Genomic DNA, 19,468 nt, shown 5'->3' with positions numbered 1-19,468 from the left:
TCTTATCTCTCTGGGGACACATTGTATGATGTAGTTCGTGAGATTGACAGAGACAGAAGAGGTCCCTTTGGAGGGGGACTTTCCTGTTTCCGCCTGTCAGCCGTCGAGTTCAGAGACGCCTACCTGCCATCGTCGTTGTGTTTATACTGGCAAGGATCGTCTTTCCTCAGTTGATTCGCTCCGTGATAATATCTCGCGAAAAGCGTGCGAAGCCACGCCGAATAGTGGCACGTGAGTAATCAGAATCGTGCCTCTCAATTTTCTGTGCTTAAGGTTCCCGTTCAATTGTCATTGTTGTTACTTACGGTGGTACGGCGATTAAGGGTGGGGTGGTTCTCACCCCCGAAATTATTAGTCATGCACAGCTTTCCGCCAGTGTCGATAGGCTCCCGTAGCGTTATCCGCTACACACGCTAGCGAAACATTGGCCACCCAGTTAATAATTCGAATATAATTGAAATAATGATTTTCAATAAATTCTTTATTTAAATAAAATTATTAGAAGCTTCACAGAGCAGGGGGGTAGAAAGTGAATCATTTCTTAAATCTGCTTGTATCTTCGTCAGATTACATGGTTTAAGGGGGAACCTGCCCAGAGACTGTATCGCTGCCAACGTCAAAATGGCTTGGCGTTTCAAAGCGTCTAAGTACAAAAATGCAGCCCCGATTGTACCCAAGCCGGAGGCTTGCATTCGAGATATTTCGGTCGGCTCCTACCAGACCTACGGCAATAACATTACTGCGTCTGCCGCATTTATGGCATTCAATGTAGATCATAACGGTACATTCATAAGCTTCGATAAATCGTACAGCTTGCATTCGGGTATCTTGTTAAACGTTTCACTTATTTTATCAGGATCTAGCCTCGCTGTATTGCCATTGGAAGATTGCGGTAGGAAAAGCAAGACTATGCCTTTACTTCATGCCCACGCAGACACAGTGACAGACATGGATTTCTCTCCGTTTCACGATGGTTTATTAGCCACTGGTTCCCAAGATTGTCTCGTGAGTCGCGGCTAGTTTAAATACCGTGACATATACAATTCCACTGTAATTTCTGACTGTCCTGATGTTGGATTATAGGTCAAGCTATGGCACATTCCAGAAACTGGTTTAGAAGAATCTCTATGCAACCCTGAATGTACATTTTCCCATCGCCAAAGGCGAGTGGAAGCAGTGTGTTGGCATCCCACAGCTGAGCACCTACTCACGACAGTATCGTACACAAATTTATCTCTGTGGGACGTGATTTCGCAGCAAGAGCTATTCTGTAATTAAAACATTCATGTTCCCTCACTAGCCGACTGTTCTCTGGCACCACTCGTAATCGACGTAATATTATTTTGTTATATCGCAGCGAACAGCGATCACACAGAAGTCATCCAGTCTTTAAGCTGGAAACAAGACGGCGTGCTCTTGGCCACATCTTGCAAAGATAAGCAAGTGAGAATCATAGACCCCCGCGACTCCACTTGCATCGTTAATTCCTGTTCCAGCCATCAGAGCATTAAGGATTCCAGGATCGTCTGGCTAAACAACAGCGACAGGATTCTCACTACGGGATTCGACGCGGCTAGACTCAGACAGGTCTATATAAGGGATTTGAGACACTTGAACGAACCTGTGAAAACATTAGAATTGGATTGCAGCACTGGGTAAGAATGGATTTGTGCTTCGATGTTAACTGTACGCAATTGTTAATGTCAATTCTATTCCGTAGAATCCTAATGCCCCTCTTCGACCCCGACACGAACATGCTTTTCCTTGCTGGAAAAGGAGATACTACTATCATGTACATGGAGGTAATGGATAAAGACCCGTGCTTGGTCGAAGGAATTCGTCACAGCGGAGAACAGACGAAAGGGGTATGCTTGGTGCCGAAACGGGCATTGAATGTCATGCAGGCGGAAGTTAATAGACTGCTGCAACTTACTTCCAACATGGTGATACCTATTATGTATCAGGTTCCGAGGAAAGTAAGTGGATTCGCTCGTCTAGCCAATTATCCACTAATCGTATTATACGTTACGTGATTCATTTTTTTTTTCGCAGACATACAGAGACTTCCATGCAGACATATACCCAGATACAACAGGTTGCATTGCTCAGAATAATGCAGCAGCATGGATTAAGGGTCATGACATGCCTGTTCCAAAAATATCCCTAGATCCTGCTAAGAGAAATAAAGGGGAAGAACCCATCATTGTAAGTAGAAGCTCTCGCTACATGCGTCGCACATTGGAGCTTCGAAAATGAAAGTGCATTTTCTCGTAATTGGTCATCCATTATAGATACATGACTTGAAATTGCATGTTTACCGTCGTCATTATTACATTTCATTATTTTCGATGTCCATTTGCCAGCCCTGAGACGATTTTTTTTTTAGAAACGTTTTTCTCATGTGTTGTGTGATATTTTAAATATTATTTTGCGTAATAATTACTTGTCTGGATTAGTTCTGGTATCAATGGAAGCGTGAATCGAAGGTAGCAAAGTATTGGAAGATATAAGGAACATTCGAATTCAAGAGTGTGTCTTGTAACTATGTTATCATTTCTGATACATTGCTATCTGCGTGATAGCTTGTGCATTGGAAAGTGATATAGAAGTAGAACATGATTTAAATAGTCGAATTATTCATGCTGTGAATGTATTATACAGAACATATACATTTCGCAAAGGAATTCTGTTCTCGCTGATTGCGTTCGTTTTATTTTGCATCGTTTGATTTCTGTTTTTTTTTTCATGTTCTGTGTATATTTTTTCACGTTTCAGATACCCAATGTATGTTTTATAGTTTATACGTTAGCACCATTCAAAGTGTTATTCCTGGCACGTCTAATTTAAGTGGCAATTGATGTTCTGTAGCTTATTCTATCAGCGTAAGTAATACCAAGTATGATGTGTGAACTTATGTTTGTAGGCAAGCGCTTAGACACCCTTGTTTTTCTACATACATTCTAGAATTTTGTTTGTCACGTTCAAGCGTAAAATAGGATTTCACGAGTGTTGCGTAATTGTATCATGTCTCCTTAGATTTCTTAAGACATAGACGTGCAAATAGTGTGTATGCGTGCGTGAGAAAGCTTGTAGAAGTTACGCGGCATTAATGGCCCGCTATAAATTGACGCGCGTAGAAGTAAAGTTAAAAGATATTGGAACTCGGACTTCGCTAGTTCAACTTAAACAGTTTGCGTCATTAAGGAATTTACCGTACCTTTAGGTACACAAAGGAAACTTAGCCACGCTTAAAGAGAATGAGCGAGAAATAAAATTGGAACAGAAGCAACCAAAGCCGACGTTCGCCTCTGTACCGAAGGGCTGTGCGAAAACTCAAGGAGCGAGCGAGAAGGAACCATCGCCCGAAAACGACGTCGAGAAGATAGAAGAGTCAAAGAAGGTGGAGATCGGCGAAGACAAGAACAAGGTTCAGAACGGGGGGCAGCCAGTCCCACCGAAACCTTTGCCACGGGCGTCAAGAACGAACAGTATCTCCGAGGATGAACCGAAGCCAGTTGCGAGGCCTCGTGCTTCGCCGCTTCCAGGCTCAGTAGTTACATCTGTGAATCCTAACGCGATCGGTGGATACAAGGTTGTAATCTGGCCATAAAAGAAACTAATAGTATTAAGGAAACAAATGTTCTACTTCTGTATGCGTGATGATATTGTGTGCAGTAGTATATATTTATATCCCGTTTCATTTATTACATTGAAATCGCAATACAACGCCACGAATGATTTATCATCAGCGGGATTTTGTTCGGCAGGACGTAACGTACAATGTTTCTCGTGCTTTTAGCCTCGACTCGGGCCAAAACCGTTCCAAGCGAAGTCCGGCAGCCAGGAGTTTTCGTTTGACAAGATCTTCTCAGTACCTATCGCGCCGAACAGCGATACTAACGGTTATCAGAATGACTTAAACAACCAGATAGAAAATAACATAGAACCCGAGAAGTCGCCATCGTTCAACAACGATCGCATTAAGGAAGCGGAGAATGGGAAGAGTGATTCCAGTTCTCTGGAAGAAGATGCAAACTCAAGCGATTCTGGGTACAAACCGAAAACCCCAAGCACGGCACAGAGGCGCAAAGTTTTCGAGATAAAAGGGAAGGACGAGTCGCCGGAGAACGAAGATGTTGGGAATTTCGAGCGCGGTAATGCGAATAGAAATTCTATTGCTGAGAGGCGACGACTTTATGAGAGCCGCTCCGTATCTGTGACTGATGGAAATTTGGCGGAAAAGGCAACGGGCTCGCCAACAATGAGACGCAGAGATTCTTTCAAGACGAAGAGCGAGGTGATCAAAGAAGACGAGGTGAAGAAAGTAGTTTCTATGCTACGCCAGCAAAGCATGGATCCGCGCTTGGAAAAAGTGGATACTACAGCACCGACTCCTAAGCGAACATCCACCGTATTCGGTATAATACACGAATTTTTTTTTTTTAAATACTTTTCGTTACAGAAGTTGAATTAACAAACGTATATTCTGTTACGCACAGGTAGAGTATCAAAATTCCGCCACTTGAAAGGTACCCCCGGCCACAAGTCTACCCACATTGAGAATATACGAAACATTAGCAGACAGATATCCGGAGAATGCGATGGCTTTCATGGTGATTAGCACTTGCGTTTCTTTGCATCCTGTATTATGCATTTAGATTTCTGTGTATCATAATGCCACTTGGTTGGTACAATTGCAGCAAATCCTGATCGTGTCGCTGTACCATTAAGTGGACCCGGTGGGAAGATAGCGGTCTTGGAACTGAACAAGACCGGCAGATTGCCGGATGGTGTGATGCCAGCCTTAGTGCACGGTACCACCATAATGGATTTCCAATGGAATCCGTTTGACAACGAACAATTGGCAGTTGGTAAGGAAATGACTATTTGTATTCTTGCGATCAGTCGCCCGACATTTGCACAGTGAAATAGCCGTTACTGTTTTGTAATAGCATGTGACGATGGAATGATTCGATTGTGGGAGATACCAGAGTCTGGACTATCAGAGCCAACGAATGAATCGAAGCACATGATAAAAGCACACACTGACAAAATATACTTGATCAAGTTTCATCCCTTGGCATCCGACGTTCTGGCTTCAGCTTCGTACGATATGACCGTAAAAGTCTGGGATTTGACGCTTCTGTCGTCGAGCGAAGTAGCGGTAGCGAAAATAACATTAATGGGACACACCGATCAAATCTTTAGCCTGGCGTGGTCACCTTGCGGTCAGTATCTGGCAAGTACATGTAAGGATGGAAAACTACGAATTTATAAGCCAAGATCTAGCGATGTGCCAGTGAAATCTGGGAAGGGACCAGTCGGTACCCGAGGTGCGCGAGTTATTTGGGCATTGAAGGGGCAGTTCCTCGTTGTGATAGGTTTCGACAAGTACGTAGATCCCGAAGCGCGTCTGAAGCTTTAGTTAAACTTCAGTTGTAGTAACGTCTTCTCATAGAGTTTCAGAAAGGCAGATATATGTCTTCAAAACGGACAATCTTAATAATCCACTAACCACGGTTGGATTGGACGTGTCGCCTGCAATATTGATGCCATATTATGACGAAGACAGCTCGACACTTTTCTTAACAGGACGTGTGAGTAGATTAAAGTTCCTCATAATCGAAGTAACGAGTAAAAATTGTTTTATCCAAAAAAAAAAAACTGTATTTAGGGCGATTCCACGATATACGCTTTCGAAGTGACGGAGGAAGCTCCCTACTGTTGTCCACTCAGTCATCATCGATGTAGCAGCTTACATCAGGGTCTATCGTTTCTTCCTAAGAACAAGTGCGACGTTGCTGGCGTAGAATTTGCATCGGCTCTGAGATTAACAAACAACACGATAGAGCCCTTAAGTTTCACTGTCCCGCGTATAAAGGTTCGATCGAGTTGAAGTTACGTTGAAGGTTTAAAAAAAAAGCAGGAAACTGACGTTCATTGATTATTCCAGAGCGAATTGTTCCAAGACGACTTGTTTCCACCAACAAAAGTTACATGGAAACCGACAATGACTGCTACCGAGTGGTTCAACGGAGCTAACAAGCAGGCATGCAGAATAAGCCTAAAGCCACCTGGTATGGATAACTGTAAGTACAACTTTGTATCTCATAAATGCACGTTTATGAAAAAAGGCTTAATGTACTTTCCATTTACAGTGAGTGATAATCAAGGCCAAGGTGTAGTTACAGTACCAGTCGCAGCAAAGCAACCAATTCCATTCTCTGTATCTTCGCAACCCTTTACCAGACTCGGATGGAATCCGGATGTGAAGGCCAAGCAAGATGAGGTACAGTAACATTTCTTTGTACTTAGCATGCTTTACACAAATTATCGGAATACGCAACGTGATATAAAAAATTTGGCATGGGTTTTCCATTTGGTTTAATTTCTATTGCAAAGCATTCAAAAGAGCACAGCTTCCTCGAACTGTTCTGTGAAGCTGTATTAAGAAACATCGTGTTTGATCAAACTTGTAAATCTTCTTGATTTGACTTCGGTCTGAAATTCATACTATTCGGTAGCTCTACATCTTATTTTGCCTGTGTTTCGTTTCATGTGTGTGTGGTAGCTCCAGAAAACTATGAGCAACTTGGTGGGGGATGTGATAGAGTGCTCATTGGAGCAGGATCACATAGAAGGTGTGGAGGAGCATGAATGGGTAGGTAATTTGAACATACTGAAATTGATTATATTGGCAATTAATTTGATTCCCTTGGATCGACCACAAACACGGGGTAGGAATCGGCCCTTCCTTGCGCAGGATAATTTTACGCGCAACTCAATTGCGCGGGCATCGCGCTTAGGAAGGTGTGTCGGTCCGAGAGAATAAAATTCACTGCCCCTGCCATTCCTATGACTTAATTGTGTCATTCTACATTAAGAAGGTATCTTTATTCGTCTGAGAAATCATTTTAATTGCAGGACGAGTGAAGATTGCGTAGCGTTGGTAGGTCATTTAAATAAAGCGGTAAGATAAAAAGAATTTAAACGTAGCTATTCGAACCGTAATTTATTTTTAAGTTAAAACCACGGCATATGCGAAAGTATTTCGACGTCGGTGTGTACGTGGTAGGAGATATTTATAGTTAGAATAATACTTCCAAAAATTTCCCCTCTCGAACAGAATTAATGGTACGCGTGCGTTTCTTTCAGTCGTGGTAATTTATTTACCATAATTATGATTCCTTCGGATTATGCCAAGTTAATTTAAAGAAGTATGAACCTAAGGACTGGACATCAATTTCCAATCACGCAATGATGATTTTCGTAAGATTTTCTGATCCCTGTAAAAAAGACGCGATCGCAGTCCTTGTCGTGAATAACTTTTGTTACCTGCCATTTTAACATTCGTTTTCGGTATTAAGAGTAATTACGTAGGATAATTACCGTAAATCTGTACTAAAGACTTAGAGCTACAGATACTCACGAGAACTTATCAGAATTTGACAATAGTTTCGATTACATATTTAAGGAGTGTCATGTGTTTGCGGCGGCTAAGTGTAACCTTGAAATCGGTGGTACTATATTAAAGTACATCTCTAATGCTGAGTGGATGCGAATCCACTGATTAATAATTCCCACTTCTTTATTCCTAAGAAATGTTTTGAGAGGTATTAAAACGTGCAAACGGTACGTGCCATTTATGATTGAAGAAGACAGTAAACTTTAGCGTATTATTAGCCAGAGATTAGGCATTGCTTGAACTTATACTTCCATAATTCCAATTCAGTATTTTGACTTCATCTGTAACTGTCCATTCGCATTTTAAATGAAATACATGAAAGCATTTGGGTTAATCGCTGCTCATTACATAAGCATTTGTGCAAGAATTGCTCATTTCTATTGCTAAGCAACAGTATTCATAATCCACAGAAATTCGCCTCGATGAAATGATATTATATAATTTCTATATAATATGTATCTGTTAGTGCTATGTATTTCTTTACATAACAGAACATTATCAATGATAGTCTCAGTGTATACATTATCATAATGTAATCATCATACTGTGTGATATTAGCGAACGATACTTTTTCCACGAATCAAGAATAGAAATTTCTACGATATTTCATAATACCCACACGCACATACTATACGGAATAAAGGGAAGAAATAGATGAAGGTAGCGCGTACTAAATCATAAGTCGATAAATAAGTCGTACGGCGAAGTATATAAACAATGACTGATAGTACATTCAGCATTTTCCGGGATCTAAAAGGTAATCGAGTAATTCCCTTAAGTGTAGCGAGTAAATCAACCTTTTTATACATTTTAAATTGCCCCGAGGTATTTGTAAAAACAGCAAGTCGATGGTTCACCGTATGTATGATAAAAGTGAAACTGTTCTTTCAATTGATTGCGCATCTGTGATTGCAGTGTCGAGATGCAAATTCCATGTGTGCAGAGTGGCGAACGAAATCAGCGTAATAGTTAGGCACGAACGAAATGTTTTAGATTCCTGCTCAAAGACGAGTGTGCTTTTCTACACAGTATACTATAAATTTATACTTTTGGTGCTCTACTAGTGTGACGTAGTAATGATTTACTCTTGAAGCTATTTTGTATGGATACATTGTACCGTTTAGATAGACCATTTTTTAATGCCATAACGTAGCCTAATTGTCCGTAACGATAGTTTCTTCTAACTACTAAGGATATGCTCGTGTTCCTACTTGTAGAATTAAAACGCAATTCTGTATGGATGTGGGTCCCTCCATTTGTGCATCCACGGGCAGACATGGAATTTGCGTTTGGGCAGGTGAATCGCGCCCACTTTACTTTTATATTCGAACGTCGTGATTTATTATTCGTGTGTAAAAATTAATCTTATGGTGCTATGCCCTTTTGACAAGCCCTAGCTGGTAGTTTGCCGATGAAAGTACGACAGATCGCACGAATTTCTCTCGATAAAAGAACTTGATTGATCCGCGCAGTTTACTCAACTGTCCAGAGTAACATTCTACTTTTGTATCGTACCAGGCTTGGCACAGAGTCGTAAGTTGCGAGGGTTCACGGAAGTGCCAAACAATTTCGTAAAAATTGGAACAAAGCGGAAGGCTCATGAATTATGTTTCTTACACAGTGGGCAGAACACCTTTAAGCACTACATACTCGAGAAGTTGTGCATATATTTCTGTACGCTGGTCATACTTTTTTGTAACGTCTTAGAAACGTAAGGTTTCTTCGCATAGGTCGCAAGTAGTAACAAGACTTTCGTACCACGAGTAGAAAGACTAAAGGAAAAGAGGAACAAGGTAATACTTCGCTACAAAAAGAAAAGAAAACATATTGTTGCCATTCACATCGTCCGCAGTATAAGTCGCATTTGTATGTCTAACTAATCATCCGTCGAATACTCTAGAACTGGGAAACATCATTGTTGCATATTTTATTGTTCGTAGCCTTATTTTTTTATTCATACTGTATTTTCGTGTAGCTTCATACGTGACGCACCGATCGAATGCCATATACATGCAATACGTTCACACGCGATCGTTAGTTGCGGGGAGGCGCGAGTTACCTGCAACTTATGATACTTTCCAGAAATGCTATGTCGTAGATAACACTGTAGACTGTGAGTCTCTTCTTTAAATGCAACAGTAGATTTATAATCACCCCCACTAATTATGTGCGATCTCTCGTAGCACAGAATTCGAAAGGCTCGTTTGCAAGCATTATTTCGATCGCGACAAGAAGTTTCTTAGCGTTCAATATTGCGCTATGATTGATCGCTATGTAATTTTATCATGTAATACCTTTGTATCAACCTTATACCTCTTACATGTATTTCACCTATAAAATCTTTTTACCAAAGACAATTTTACCATTGTCAATTCGTTTCATTCAATCCTTTATTACATACGTGTATTTACAATTCGGCAGAAATTTGGTACAATGATTAATAATCTAACACCAGCGTAAGTGTATGACGTATTTGTTACAGATAGTTGAATTACTCAAGTACTTAAGCTTCGACGCATCGATAAAATCTTGTAATAAAATTCCAGGAATGTTTCTTATACAAAAAGCGATATTAATGGAAACTATAATCTCTTAGGAAATAATTTATGCACAGATTAGCAGTTTAAGGACGCCGCGCACTTAATTTTCTAGCAACTTGTGCGAATCATCTACCATACCCAACTCGATCTCGAGGAATTAATCTGAGTTCGGATCCGTGTTTGAGGAAAACGTTTCCTGAAATCAAAATTAATTACACCTGTGCCACATTAAGTTTCCCAACTTTGAATTCTATGTACTTACCTGCTGTTTGCTGTGGGTTGATACCTATCCCATCATCTGTAATTATAGCAGATGTGGCCGGTGATACTTTAAATTCTTCAGCAGCAAATTTCAACACAGCAGTGAAAGGTGTATTATCTGGCACACTGAGTCTGCAATGGTAAGTACATAATATCTAGAGTAACTCTAGATATTTCTTAAGATTCAAAACTTGCGCAAGACTCTCGTTTCCTCTTTAAGGGGACCTACCGGTCTAAAAGTAGATTTTTTTGTTATTGCATTTTTCGAATGTTCAACCATTTAGGAATACGTGTTTAAAAGGATTTTCTGAAATTCGTAAAATTCCCGAAGTTATAAGTATTTGAGTAGCGGCAAATGTATGGGTAACACCCGGTCACTCGACACTCAGGTGAAACTTTAAACGCGTTTTTCTCGATACAGTGTTCTCAAAACGGTGGGACCTGTATTTCCAAAAGTTATTATCCAATTCGACTGAAACTTTTTTATTTTGGAGAATATACTTCTGGCTAGGGGGTATATCAGAAAAAAATACAAAAAATTGAAAATTTGTAATTTTCAAAGGCGTTGAAAGATGAAAACTATAGAGAAAAAGTGATTTCAAACTTCAAGTGTCGTTATTTTCTAAAAAAAATGTCATTTTTGTATTTTTTTCTGGTTTCCCCCTTAGCCAGAAGTATATTCTTCAAAATAAAAAAAATTTCAGTCGAAACGGATAATAACTTTTAAAGATACAGGTCCCACCGATTTGGATCAATTTTTTGACGCCTTGCCTTTAACGACTGCCCAGTGCCGTCTGCAATGATTAATTATAAAACAAAAAATATATTTCTGTAGCTTAAGACATCCTTAATACAATGCAAAAAGTCTCATTAAATTATATAGAGTAGTTTTCCTTGAATTAATTCCTAAATATCACCTAATTTTTTGGGGCTCTAGACCGGAAGGTCCCCTTAATGATTATATACAAGGATTATTGCTATTACCATCCGATATCTTTTTCGATTTTATGCCAAACCGTATCATTGTGATGCGTTACAATTAATTGCAATCTGTTGTACATTATTTCCGAAGTTCCCCTAGGGCCATTTAACAACGTTCGCACAATTCTAAGAAGATGTTCGTACTCTAATTCGCAATCCGATATCCAATGATTTTCAATTTTTTTCATGCGACGCGCGAAATAAAAAATAGCGTCAAGGAAAGTCGTGTAAAATTCTAAATTACTTTTCATTAAGTTCCAAAGCAATTTCTTTTCTACATTCACGAGAGCTAAACAAACGTTCGCATTGTTTCCCACAAGCTTATTTGATAGTAGCTGAATTATTAATTGTTTGATTTTGTGGTTGTCGTTTAACTGAACGGCGAATTGAACGAGTTTTGAATGAAAACCATCGTCAAACATTTTTCCAATGCAGTCTGAGACCTCATATTGATCACCATTGCTGACCAATGATTCCCAAGTCATGATTAAAGCTTCATCCTGCATATTACAAGCTGATATGCCTAGTTTCTCTAAAGATTCTATGACAATATTCACACACACTCCATTAATTAAAGTGTGCCTAAAAAAATCATTCAGTCTGTCACTGCCACAGTGTTGTGTGTACAATTTTATAAATTCATCTACGATATCGGTCGAAATAGCAGTGTCTTTCAAATAGAGTTCTAACAATCTATCGCAGGCATTTCTCAGTTCTGAACATTTATATAAATTTGATCTGCTCTCTTGTAGCCAATGATTATGCAGATGATTCTCAAGAACATTCTCTTTGCCAATATCACACGCCTTAACAATTGCAGTTTCAATGAAATGTGCGCACTGGAAAGCTTTAACAACATTGTCTGCGTTTGTGTCTTCACTAAGAGTGGGATTCTCTAAGATCGCAAGGAATATATCAAACATTCTCAATACTTCGTGAAAATCTGATTCTGACATGTCCGCAGTCGCTTTAAGATATCTACGCTAAACATTGACTCAACTTTCGAGCATTAAGAACAATGACTGATCTCCCGTCACCTTTTGGTACCAGTCGCTCGCTTACTATCTGTTTAACGAAAGAAAAACGAACGCAAGATACAATAATGCCAGAAGATTCATGTACTCAGGGATGTACATGACTCTTTTCCTATAATCCTTGTTTATCTCGGTAGAGCTACAACACCTCCATACAGTGATACGAATAAATGGTAGCGAGTCGTCTTGATGATTCAACTTACACTTTAAATGGCAGTTTTGGATCTGAGGTAAGTGTTATTTTGAAAGTTACTTTGGACCTGCAACAAATCAACAATCATATTACAGATTATTGGAATTCATCTTTAAGTAAATCATAAAATGATCAAAACATATGGTTCTTCAAATGGGTACATATATCAAAATTGTGTGTCAATAGCACATGTGTTGCCTCTTTGGTAATTTTAGAGAAGCTGTGTCACAAAGAATACCTACGCCATATTTTGTCAGTGTGGTTCTGTTAGTAAGTAATTCAATTTGCAGTATGGTGAATCCTCAAGTATTTAGAATTGACACACTTGACAAGAGTCTACACTACAGTTCACATCCACACACTGTCAATATAGTTCCCTTGACGGTGTGAATCGAAGCAGCGAAATGTACGTTGCTCTGTCGGTAATCAAAAACTCACAACCAAGATTTAAAAATTTGTGACATCACAAACGAGGTATAGAATAGACTACGGCTGTACTTCCGAAAACCCCCCATGCTCCGAATTGGTTGAAATTTTGGGAAAAGTTTCATTTTGAATAGAAATAATGTTTGCGAAAAGGATTTTTGACGATTTGAAATTTTTTTTTTCATTTAAGTGCCACTTCCTATGTTACCGACATGCTGTTTTCAATTGTTTTGAAAAGGTATCGGGAATGTTGAGATTACAATGTAACACGTGGTTCAACCATTCTAAAAACCTAATCCAAGCCTGTAACTTTGGTCATTGTAATTTCAAACCAGAGTTAGGCTGTACTTCCAAATGAACCAGACTTATTCCGACACAATGCATTCCACTTTTTCAACTTGTTCCGGATATTAGTATTGGTTGGGGCTAGATTAGGGCGGGGAGCGCGTAAAGCATGGTAGTGAACCGACGTGAGTTCGGTAATTATTTGTTTTAAAAGTTTTGACGATTATAAATTATATTACATTGCGTCGGCAAGGTAGGGAATGACATCAAAATGGTAGAAAAATTTTTCAAGTCACTAAAAATCCTTCTCGCTTAGCCCTAATAATTATCGCATTTTATTTCAATATTTCGGTATAACAAAACTTATTTTGAATAAGGCTGCAAAATAGAATGTTACATTGGTTGGTCATAGCACTATCGATTTTCCAGTTGAATATTAACTATTAGGGATCGGTCTTCCGTATTTTCTAAACTTTGTCGGAAGAGTTGAGCGTGTTGCCAGGCCAAACCGCCGTTGCCCCCCAAAAGCAGTGCTGTCAGAATCAATTTTACTGCTCCCTTCAGTTGATCTGTATGATAGTTACTGCAGTCGTCGATTGGAAATACTAGAGTTTTACTTGAATCTGTATCGTCAAAAATTGCTTCTATTTGCCACTGTATAGTAGCCCCGTGGAATGCTGTTACGGTAGCCTGTAAATCGAATGCTGCCACACAAAATTTTGGATTCGACACTACGAAATTCCACTTCAATTGGCCAGAATTGGTTCCCGGAGAACGAGCCAAGTACACCATTTTCCAATCACCTTCTGTTTTGCGAAATATTCCATTTTGTATATCATTTGCTCCGTTTTGCCAACCAGAGATTTCTTCTAGTATACTGCCGTCGTCGTTTACTATTCTATATACGTCTTTAACAATAGAATAATGCACACGGAATGTTGGTCCATATTTCGAAATATCCCAGGAGTAGTTTGCTTTTGAACTTGCCTGAAAAATATGGGAATTTAATATTTTTCTTAAATCCTTATAAGTAACGTTCGTATACCTGGGACACTTCTCCTCGACCTAGTCTCCATTCGTGAGAGCCGCTGGAGCGCTCTTCGTAACTTTCACCGTCGTCAGAATTTAACTCCTCGGGCATGCGTATCAGCTCAACAAGTTCTAACAGCGCCCGTTTGGTCACATACTGCCTACGAGAGGCGTTGTAACCGCTGGAACATTGGCGTTGCCTATTCAGCGATCGAATAAGTTGCAGCAAACTGTTTTCTGAACAGAGATTTCTCCTTTTCATTACGCCTGGCTGGTCGCGGGTGTAGCGCCAGGTGACATCCTGTACTTCATCTTTCGAATATGCTATTATGTAGGTCAACCGCTTTTTCCAACCCTTTTCGTACATCAGCGGGCGATCCATAACATCTTCGCACGGATCTACGTGAATCCACCTATTTTCAAGCGCGGACCATACCTGAAACATCGATGTATATCCACATTATGATGCTACCTGCTTTCAATGTGCTTACAATACCTTGCAATACCTTTGTGTTCGCTTCTCATTAATGTAAGGGCAATCGCCATTACACACCTCTGTCCAAACGTGATCTGTCTTATCATTCACCCATCTGGCATCATATCCCAATGATCTACAGAACAGTGTAAACACGTTAGCCCATTCTCCGCAACGTCCGCGTCGTAATTTGAGCAAAGGTTCCGGGTCCGAGTAGCGGGGGAACTCGACGAATGCTTTGCAATTAGTGCATCTGAAAAATGATATTTAATTAGTTTCTTATTCGTTAAAATAAAAATCCAAGTATTTCTGATCACCTGTGTATTTCGATTCTGAAGCACCTAGGATCTTTGGATGGAACAACCGTGTGATGTTCACAGCTACTGAAGCATTGTGAACACCTTGGACTGTCTACCCATGTGAAGAATTTGTGTTTGAACCAATGCAAAAGCTCCAAAAGGAACAACTCCTTTGTATCAAAAGTAGTCTCAGTTAATGGTCCCTTGGTATGTTTGCCTAGATTTGCTCCATTCTGTTTAATACGCCTGTAAGAACATCCAGTAAAGAAGCAACATTGGTTTAACAGAAGAAAATAGCTTCGTACAATGAATTATTACTTTTGTAATTCTCTAACCCTGGACATGGTTGCAATTTCAAGTTCTACAATGGGTATTAATTTCCTTGCTTTCTCTTGCAATGCTGGATCCTCGTATCGCATAACACCTTGAAATCCTTTCATAATTTGTACCAAGAAGTTCTTCTTCTGCGGTGCAGAGGTTCCTGGTGATAAATGATAGTTCACTGGCTTATCAATGATATTTGTCTTTGGGGAATAATTTTTGGAAAGTGAGCTGCATAGAGCATGCAGTTTCGAAAGTGATGCATCTTGTGGTAAGACAAGGCAGTCGGCAGCCTGTTAAGCGCATAAAAAATATATAATATAAATTTATTAAATAAAAATTGGAATTTACTGTTGCTCTGTATCACTTACCTCGGTAAAACCTATGTCAAATAAGCATTCCATTGCTCCGATAGCAGGAAGCAATTTTTCAGCAACTACTGTGTCATCCAGATACAGTTCTCGATATTGCATGTCATCCGGATGCGATAAGATATTCTGGCATATAGTGATCAAAGCATTTTCTGCATTCTTTCGTACCTCACCCACGTTTTCCGCCAACATATCCAAGCATCGTTGCATATCGTCACCCATTACTTGTGTATGGCAAGAATCATCAAGTATGACACGTGTAAACTCACACAAAAGATGCAACTCGGCCAAAAATACTACTTTCACGTGAAGAGTGCGTATTCCCTTTAGGTTCACTGCTTAAGGGGGTAGACACGTCACGTGACCTGGCCGATTCGGCAGGTCGGTATTACAGCATTTTTCCTACCACTCGTAGCACTGTAATCTTATTTTAGAATCAGTCGGTAACGTTGGGTGCGACACGAGAAACGGCCAATTCAGCAACTACCTACTCTGAAATCTGTTGAAATGCTGTGCGTGTGTGCGTGCTTGTATATGTGTGACATGTTTAGAGTTTAGAGTGTGCCAATGCGATGTAACTAATCTCACATACTGTAACTAGAGCGATTATTAATCGTGTATATTTCTGCTTTACAGGTAAGGAATTTTTACATAGAAGACGTTAAACCGGCTGCATTTCGACTGGGTTCATTGATATGAAATTTGCACAAGATACTGCTTCAGCCGAACCCAGACCTAACCCAGACCTTTTTTTTTTTTTTTTACGTGGAGAAATCCCTAACGGATACCCCTAACCCTCACCTAGACCTTTTTTTTTTTTTCGTGGAGAAATCCCTAACGGATACCCCTAACCCTCCCCTAACCCAGACCTAACCTAGTTACACTTGTAACATTTCATTGTATTGCATTTCACTTATTTGAATAAATTGCAGTTAAGTGGTAAAAGAGTTTTTTTATTTAACGAGCACTACTTACTCCTTCCTATTCCAAATCACATATAAAAGATATGCTAAAAAGAACACCTAAAAAGATCCTTCCACGCAGAGTAGTTTTAAAAATCTTCGCATTAAAGCACTACTTTAAATATCCCATTCACTACTCTCAAACTCTATCGACATTCGTTCAAGGCTTCTACTTCTCTTCAGAGACATTACTTTGCGCTACCTCTTTCCACGTCATGTTATCCTGTTACGAAGCCTGATTTTAGAGATATCTGAAAATTTTCGCCAGATTTTGGCCCAGGTATCAGGAGAACATGAAGCGAAAAGAGGTATTCTGAATTTCAGCTTCGAAGGCATCCTAGATTCTCTCTCTGAAGACGTTACTTAGTGCCACCTCTTTCGACGGCATGTTCTCCTGTTACAAAGCCCAATTTTGTGCATTCTAAAAATTTTTGCCAGATTTTGGCCCAGGTATCAGGAGAACATGAAGCGAAAAGAGGTATTCTGAATTTCAGCTTCGAAGGCATCCTCGATTCTCTCTCCGAAGACGTTACTTAGTGCCACCTCTTTCGACGGCGTGTTCTCCTGTTACAAAGCCCAATTTTGTGCATTCTGAAAATTTTTGCCAGATTTTGGCCCAGGTATCAGGAGAACATGAAGCGAAAAGAGGTATTCTGAATTTCAGCTTCGAAGGCATCCTCGATTCTCTCTCCGAAGACATTACTTAGTGCCACCTCTTTCGACATCATGTTCTCCTGTTACAAAGCCCAATTTTGTGCATTCTGAAAATTTTTGCCAGATTTTGGCCCAGGTATCAGGAGAACATGAAGCGAAAAGAGGTATTCTGAATTTCAGCTGCGAAGGCATCCTCGATTCTCTCTCCGGAGACATTACTTTGTGCCATCTCTTTCGACGGCATGTTCTCCTGTTACAAAGCCCAATTTTGTGCATTCTGAAAATTTTTGCCAGATTTTGGCCCAGGTATCAGGAGAACATGAAGCGAAAAGAGGTATTCTGAATTTCAGCTGCGAAGGCATCCTCGATTCTCTCTCCGAAGACGTTACTTAGTGCCACCTCTTTCGACGGCATGTTCTCCTGTTACAAAGCCCAATTTTGTGCATTCTGAAAATTTTTGCCAGATTTTGGCCCAGGTATCAGGAGAACATGAAGCGAAAAGAGGTATTCTGAATTTCAGCTTCGAAGGCATCCTCGATTCTCTCTCCGAAGACGTTACTTAGTGCCACCTCTTTCGACGGCATGTTCTCCTGTTACAAAGCCCAATTTTGTGCATTCTGAAAATTTTTGCCAGATTTTGGCCCAGGTATCAGGAGAACATGAAGCGAAAAGAGGTATTCTGAATTTCAGCTTCGAAGGCATCGCCTTAAAGTAGCAAACAAGAGCTACGCCTTTCATGGGCCTTTAAACAGTTCGCGGTTAATGTGATGCTTTTGAAAGACTCGAAGCTTGTAATTTCTGAATGCAAAATTTTTTCTGTTGCAAAATTTTCTTCAATATCGACTTATTAAAAAAAAAAAATCTATGGTATTCTTAAGGAAATACCATAGATATTTGGAATTTGGATAGGAATATGTAAAAGGTATTTCTGAATAATAATACAGTTTGTTTCAAGTTTCTTTCATTTTATTTGCATAAAAGGCCTTTACAGTGTTACAATAAAGTATAAGGAATATAAAGTCACTATTTTCTTGTGATTACTATCAAGGTTTCCATCATTCCGTCGAAATATTCCGAAGTTAAAACCTGTAAGAAGAAAAATATGTTTAGTAACTTGACTTGTCTATTATTGAACATGGGAGAAACGTTACAACAGTTTGTCACGTATGAAAATATATTAGTAAAGGGAATAATTCGCTCCAAAATTCTGCGTCTCTTCGTTAAACAGTCACTGTCTCTAAACATCTGCGCCACTTCTCGCTCTTTGATTTGCTCTCCGGAGACGTTACTGGATGAAAATAGTCTTGGAAAAATGTAACAATAAATAAAAAAAATTTAAAGTCTTCCTAAATCTACCGCGAATTACTTTTTTATTCCTGTTACTTTAAAAATAAATATAATATTGAAGTGAGATTATTTCCAGTATTATTCCTTTCATACCAAGTTACAATTCTTTGGCGAGGAATCCACGTTACATCATGAAAGCATGTCTTCCACAAATAATGTTGTTTATATAAATTTTTATGTTAAATAAATTTGTTTTGCGTTTAATAAACCCGAATAGGACAACAAGGTTAAAAGGCGAATTTGTTCTTCTTTGTTGTGATCCTTCTTTTTCGGTTGTTGCACGGAATGCGTTTATAAGACCATCTTGAAATTGTTACTCTTACAGAATCATTTGTAAATCGCGGGTTTCGAATGATCTAGTTTTACACGGGTTGAATTCTAATTCCTACCACGCGTAGCGTTACAATCTGTTTCGAGACTTCACCGGTTACGTTGCAAGCGACACTAAAATGGTAAAGGGGTCCTAGGACCCCCCAAACCGAGACAGAAAAATGCATTGGCGATAGGTTTATCCTGTACCTCGTCTGTGGAGTGTTGACACACACTCCCATCGGTCCTATACCTCGCCTGCGACCCTACACAACTTCGTTGTATAAGATATCGATTTTAACGCCCTCTGAACGGGTCCAGTACTAAGTATTTGATCGAATTGGTGCAACAAGTGTGGTCAGTGGTCACTGTCAGTTATAGGTGTGTCGAATAAAATAAAAAAATAACGGCAATTGTCGTAGCAACAAATATTCTCTAAATTGTGTGGTATATACAGCGCTAATAAATAATATTTACATTCTATTTTGTTTTTTTCTGAAATTCGATAAAGAGTTT

At 39.5% G+C, this 19,468-nt stretch overlaps 4 protein-coding genes across 6 annotated transcripts; 1 reads left to right on the top strand and 3 right to left on the bottom strand.

Moving 5' to 3' along the window:
* Positions 1 to 83: 83 nt before the first annotated feature.
* On the top strand, positions 84 to 7,551 carry Pod1 (coronin). 2 transcript variants are annotated; one of them, XM_076825195.1, is made up of 18 exons: positions 84 to 231; positions 567 to 781; positions 857 to 1,005; positions 1,084 to 1,270; positions 1,358 to 1,655; positions 1,721 to 1,976; positions 2,053 to 2,205; positions 3,224 to 3,592; positions 3,800 to 4,418; positions 4,500 to 4,613; positions 4,701 to 4,871; positions 4,953 to 5,391; positions 5,459 to 5,597; positions 5,675 to 5,881; positions 5,954 to 6,089; positions 6,159 to 6,289; positions 6,572 to 6,661; positions 6,925 to 7,551. In XM_076825195.1, the coding sequence occupies exons 2-18, from the start codon at positions 622 to 624 to the stop codon at positions 6,931 to 6,933; spliced, it is 3,627 nt and encodes a 1,208-aa protein (XP_076681310.1). In that variant the 5' UTR covers positions 84 to 231; positions 567 to 621; the 3' UTR covers positions 6,934 to 7,551. The 2 variants fall into 2 exon arrangements, with proteins under 2 accessions (XP_076681310.1, XP_076681311.1); XM_076825196.1 differs by lacking the exon at positions 3,224 to 3,592.
* A 2,289-nt stretch (positions 7,552 to 9,840) lies between these two features.
* LOC143375798 (ubiquitin-fold modifier 1) lies at positions 9,841 to 12,898 on the bottom strand. Its single transcript, XM_076825277.1, has 4 exons — positions 12,717 to 12,898; positions 12,485 to 12,541; positions 10,268 to 10,398; positions 9,841 to 10,201 (listed from the first exon to the last, which is right to left on the bottom strand). The coding sequence occupies exons 1-4, from the start codon at positions 12,719 to 12,721 to the stop codon at positions 10,131 to 10,133; spliced, it is 264 nt and encodes an 87-aa protein (XP_076681392.1). The 5' UTR covers positions 12,722 to 12,898; the 3' UTR covers positions 9,841 to 10,130.
* LOC143375784 (uncharacterized) lies at positions 10,413 to 12,478 on the bottom strand. 2 transcript variants are annotated; one of them, XM_076825252.1, is made up of 2 exons: positions 11,251 to 12,478; positions 10,413 to 10,432 (listed from the first exon to the last, which is right to left on the bottom strand). In XM_076825252.1, coding segments are annotated over exons 1-2 (954 nt in total). In that variant the 5' UTR covers positions 12,204 to 12,478; the 3' UTR covers positions 10,413 to 10,431. The 2 variants fall into 2 exon arrangements, with proteins under 2 accessions (XP_076681367.1, XP_076681366.1); XM_076825251.1 differs by having other exon boundaries at positions 10,422 to 10,469; positions 11,206 to 12,478.
* A 605-nt stretch (positions 12,899 to 13,503) lies between the features above and the next one.
* On the bottom strand, positions 13,504 to 16,031 carry Pngl (N-glycanase Pngl). The gene is made up of 6 exons (XM_076825134.1): positions 15,681 to 16,031; positions 15,307 to 15,602; positions 15,007 to 15,234; positions 14,768 to 14,942; positions 14,231 to 14,650; positions 13,504 to 14,172 (listed from the first exon to the last, which is right to left on the bottom strand). The coding sequence occupies exons 1-6, from the start codon at positions 15,900 to 15,902 to the stop codon at positions 13,600 to 13,602; spliced, it is 1,914 nt and encodes a 637-aa protein (XP_076681249.1). The 5' UTR covers positions 15,903 to 16,031; the 3' UTR covers positions 13,504 to 13,599.
* Between the last annotated feature and the right edge of the window lie 3,437 nt (positions 16,032 to 19,468).

This window comes from Andrena cerasifolii, chromosome 13 (genome assembly GCF_050908995.1).
Source record: "Andrena cerasifolii isolate SP2316 chromosome 13, iyAndCera1_principal, whole genome shotgun sequence".
In the NCBI taxonomy this organism is placed as follows: Eukaryota; Metazoa; Arthropoda; class Insecta; order Hymenoptera; family Andrenidae; genus Andrena; species Andrena cerasifolii.
This window is presented reverse-complemented; position numbering and strand designations above follow the sequence as displayed.

Excerpts from the sequence above, each read along its gene's own strand:
- LOC143375784 (XM_076825251.1), bottom strand. The coding sequence starts at position 12,203 with ATGTCAGAATCAGATTTTCACGAAGTATTGAGAATGTTTGATATATTC.
- LOC143375798 (XM_076825277.1), bottom strand. Across the intron at positions 10,399-12,484 it reads CCAAAACTGCCATTTAAAGT|ACTCAGTGTGCCAGATAATA; the intron begins GTAAGTTGAATC and ends TTACCATTGCAG. Across the intron at positions 10,202-10,267 it reads CAACCCACAGCAAACAGCAG|GAAACGTTTTCCTCAAACAC; the intron begins GTAAGTACATAG and ends TTTTGATTTCAG.
- Pod1 (XM_076825195.1), top strand. The coding sequence starts at position 622 with ATGGCTTGGCGTTTCAAAGCGTCTAAGTACAAAAATGCAGCCCCGATT. Across the intron at positions 782-856 it reads ATTCAATGTAGATCATAACG|GATCTAGCCTCGCTGTATTG; the intron begins GTACATTCATAA and ends TTATTTTATCAG. Across the intron at positions 1,656-1,720 it reads GAATTGGATTGCAGCACTGG|AATCCTAATGCCCCTCTTCG; the intron begins GTAAGAATGGAT and ends TCTATTCCGTAG.
- Pngl (XM_076825134.1), bottom strand. The coding sequence starts at position 15,902 with ATGGGTGACGATATGCAACGATGCTTGGATATGTTGGCGGAAAACGTG. Across the intron at positions 14,943-15,006 it reads TTCAGAATCGAAATACACAG|ATGCACTAATTGCAAAGCAT; the intron begins GTGATCAGAAAT and ends ATCATTTTTCAG. Across the intron at positions 14,173-14,230 it reads GTCGAGGAGAAGTGTCCCAG|GCAAGTTCAAAAGCAAACTA; the intron begins GTATACGAACGT and ends CATATTTTTCAG.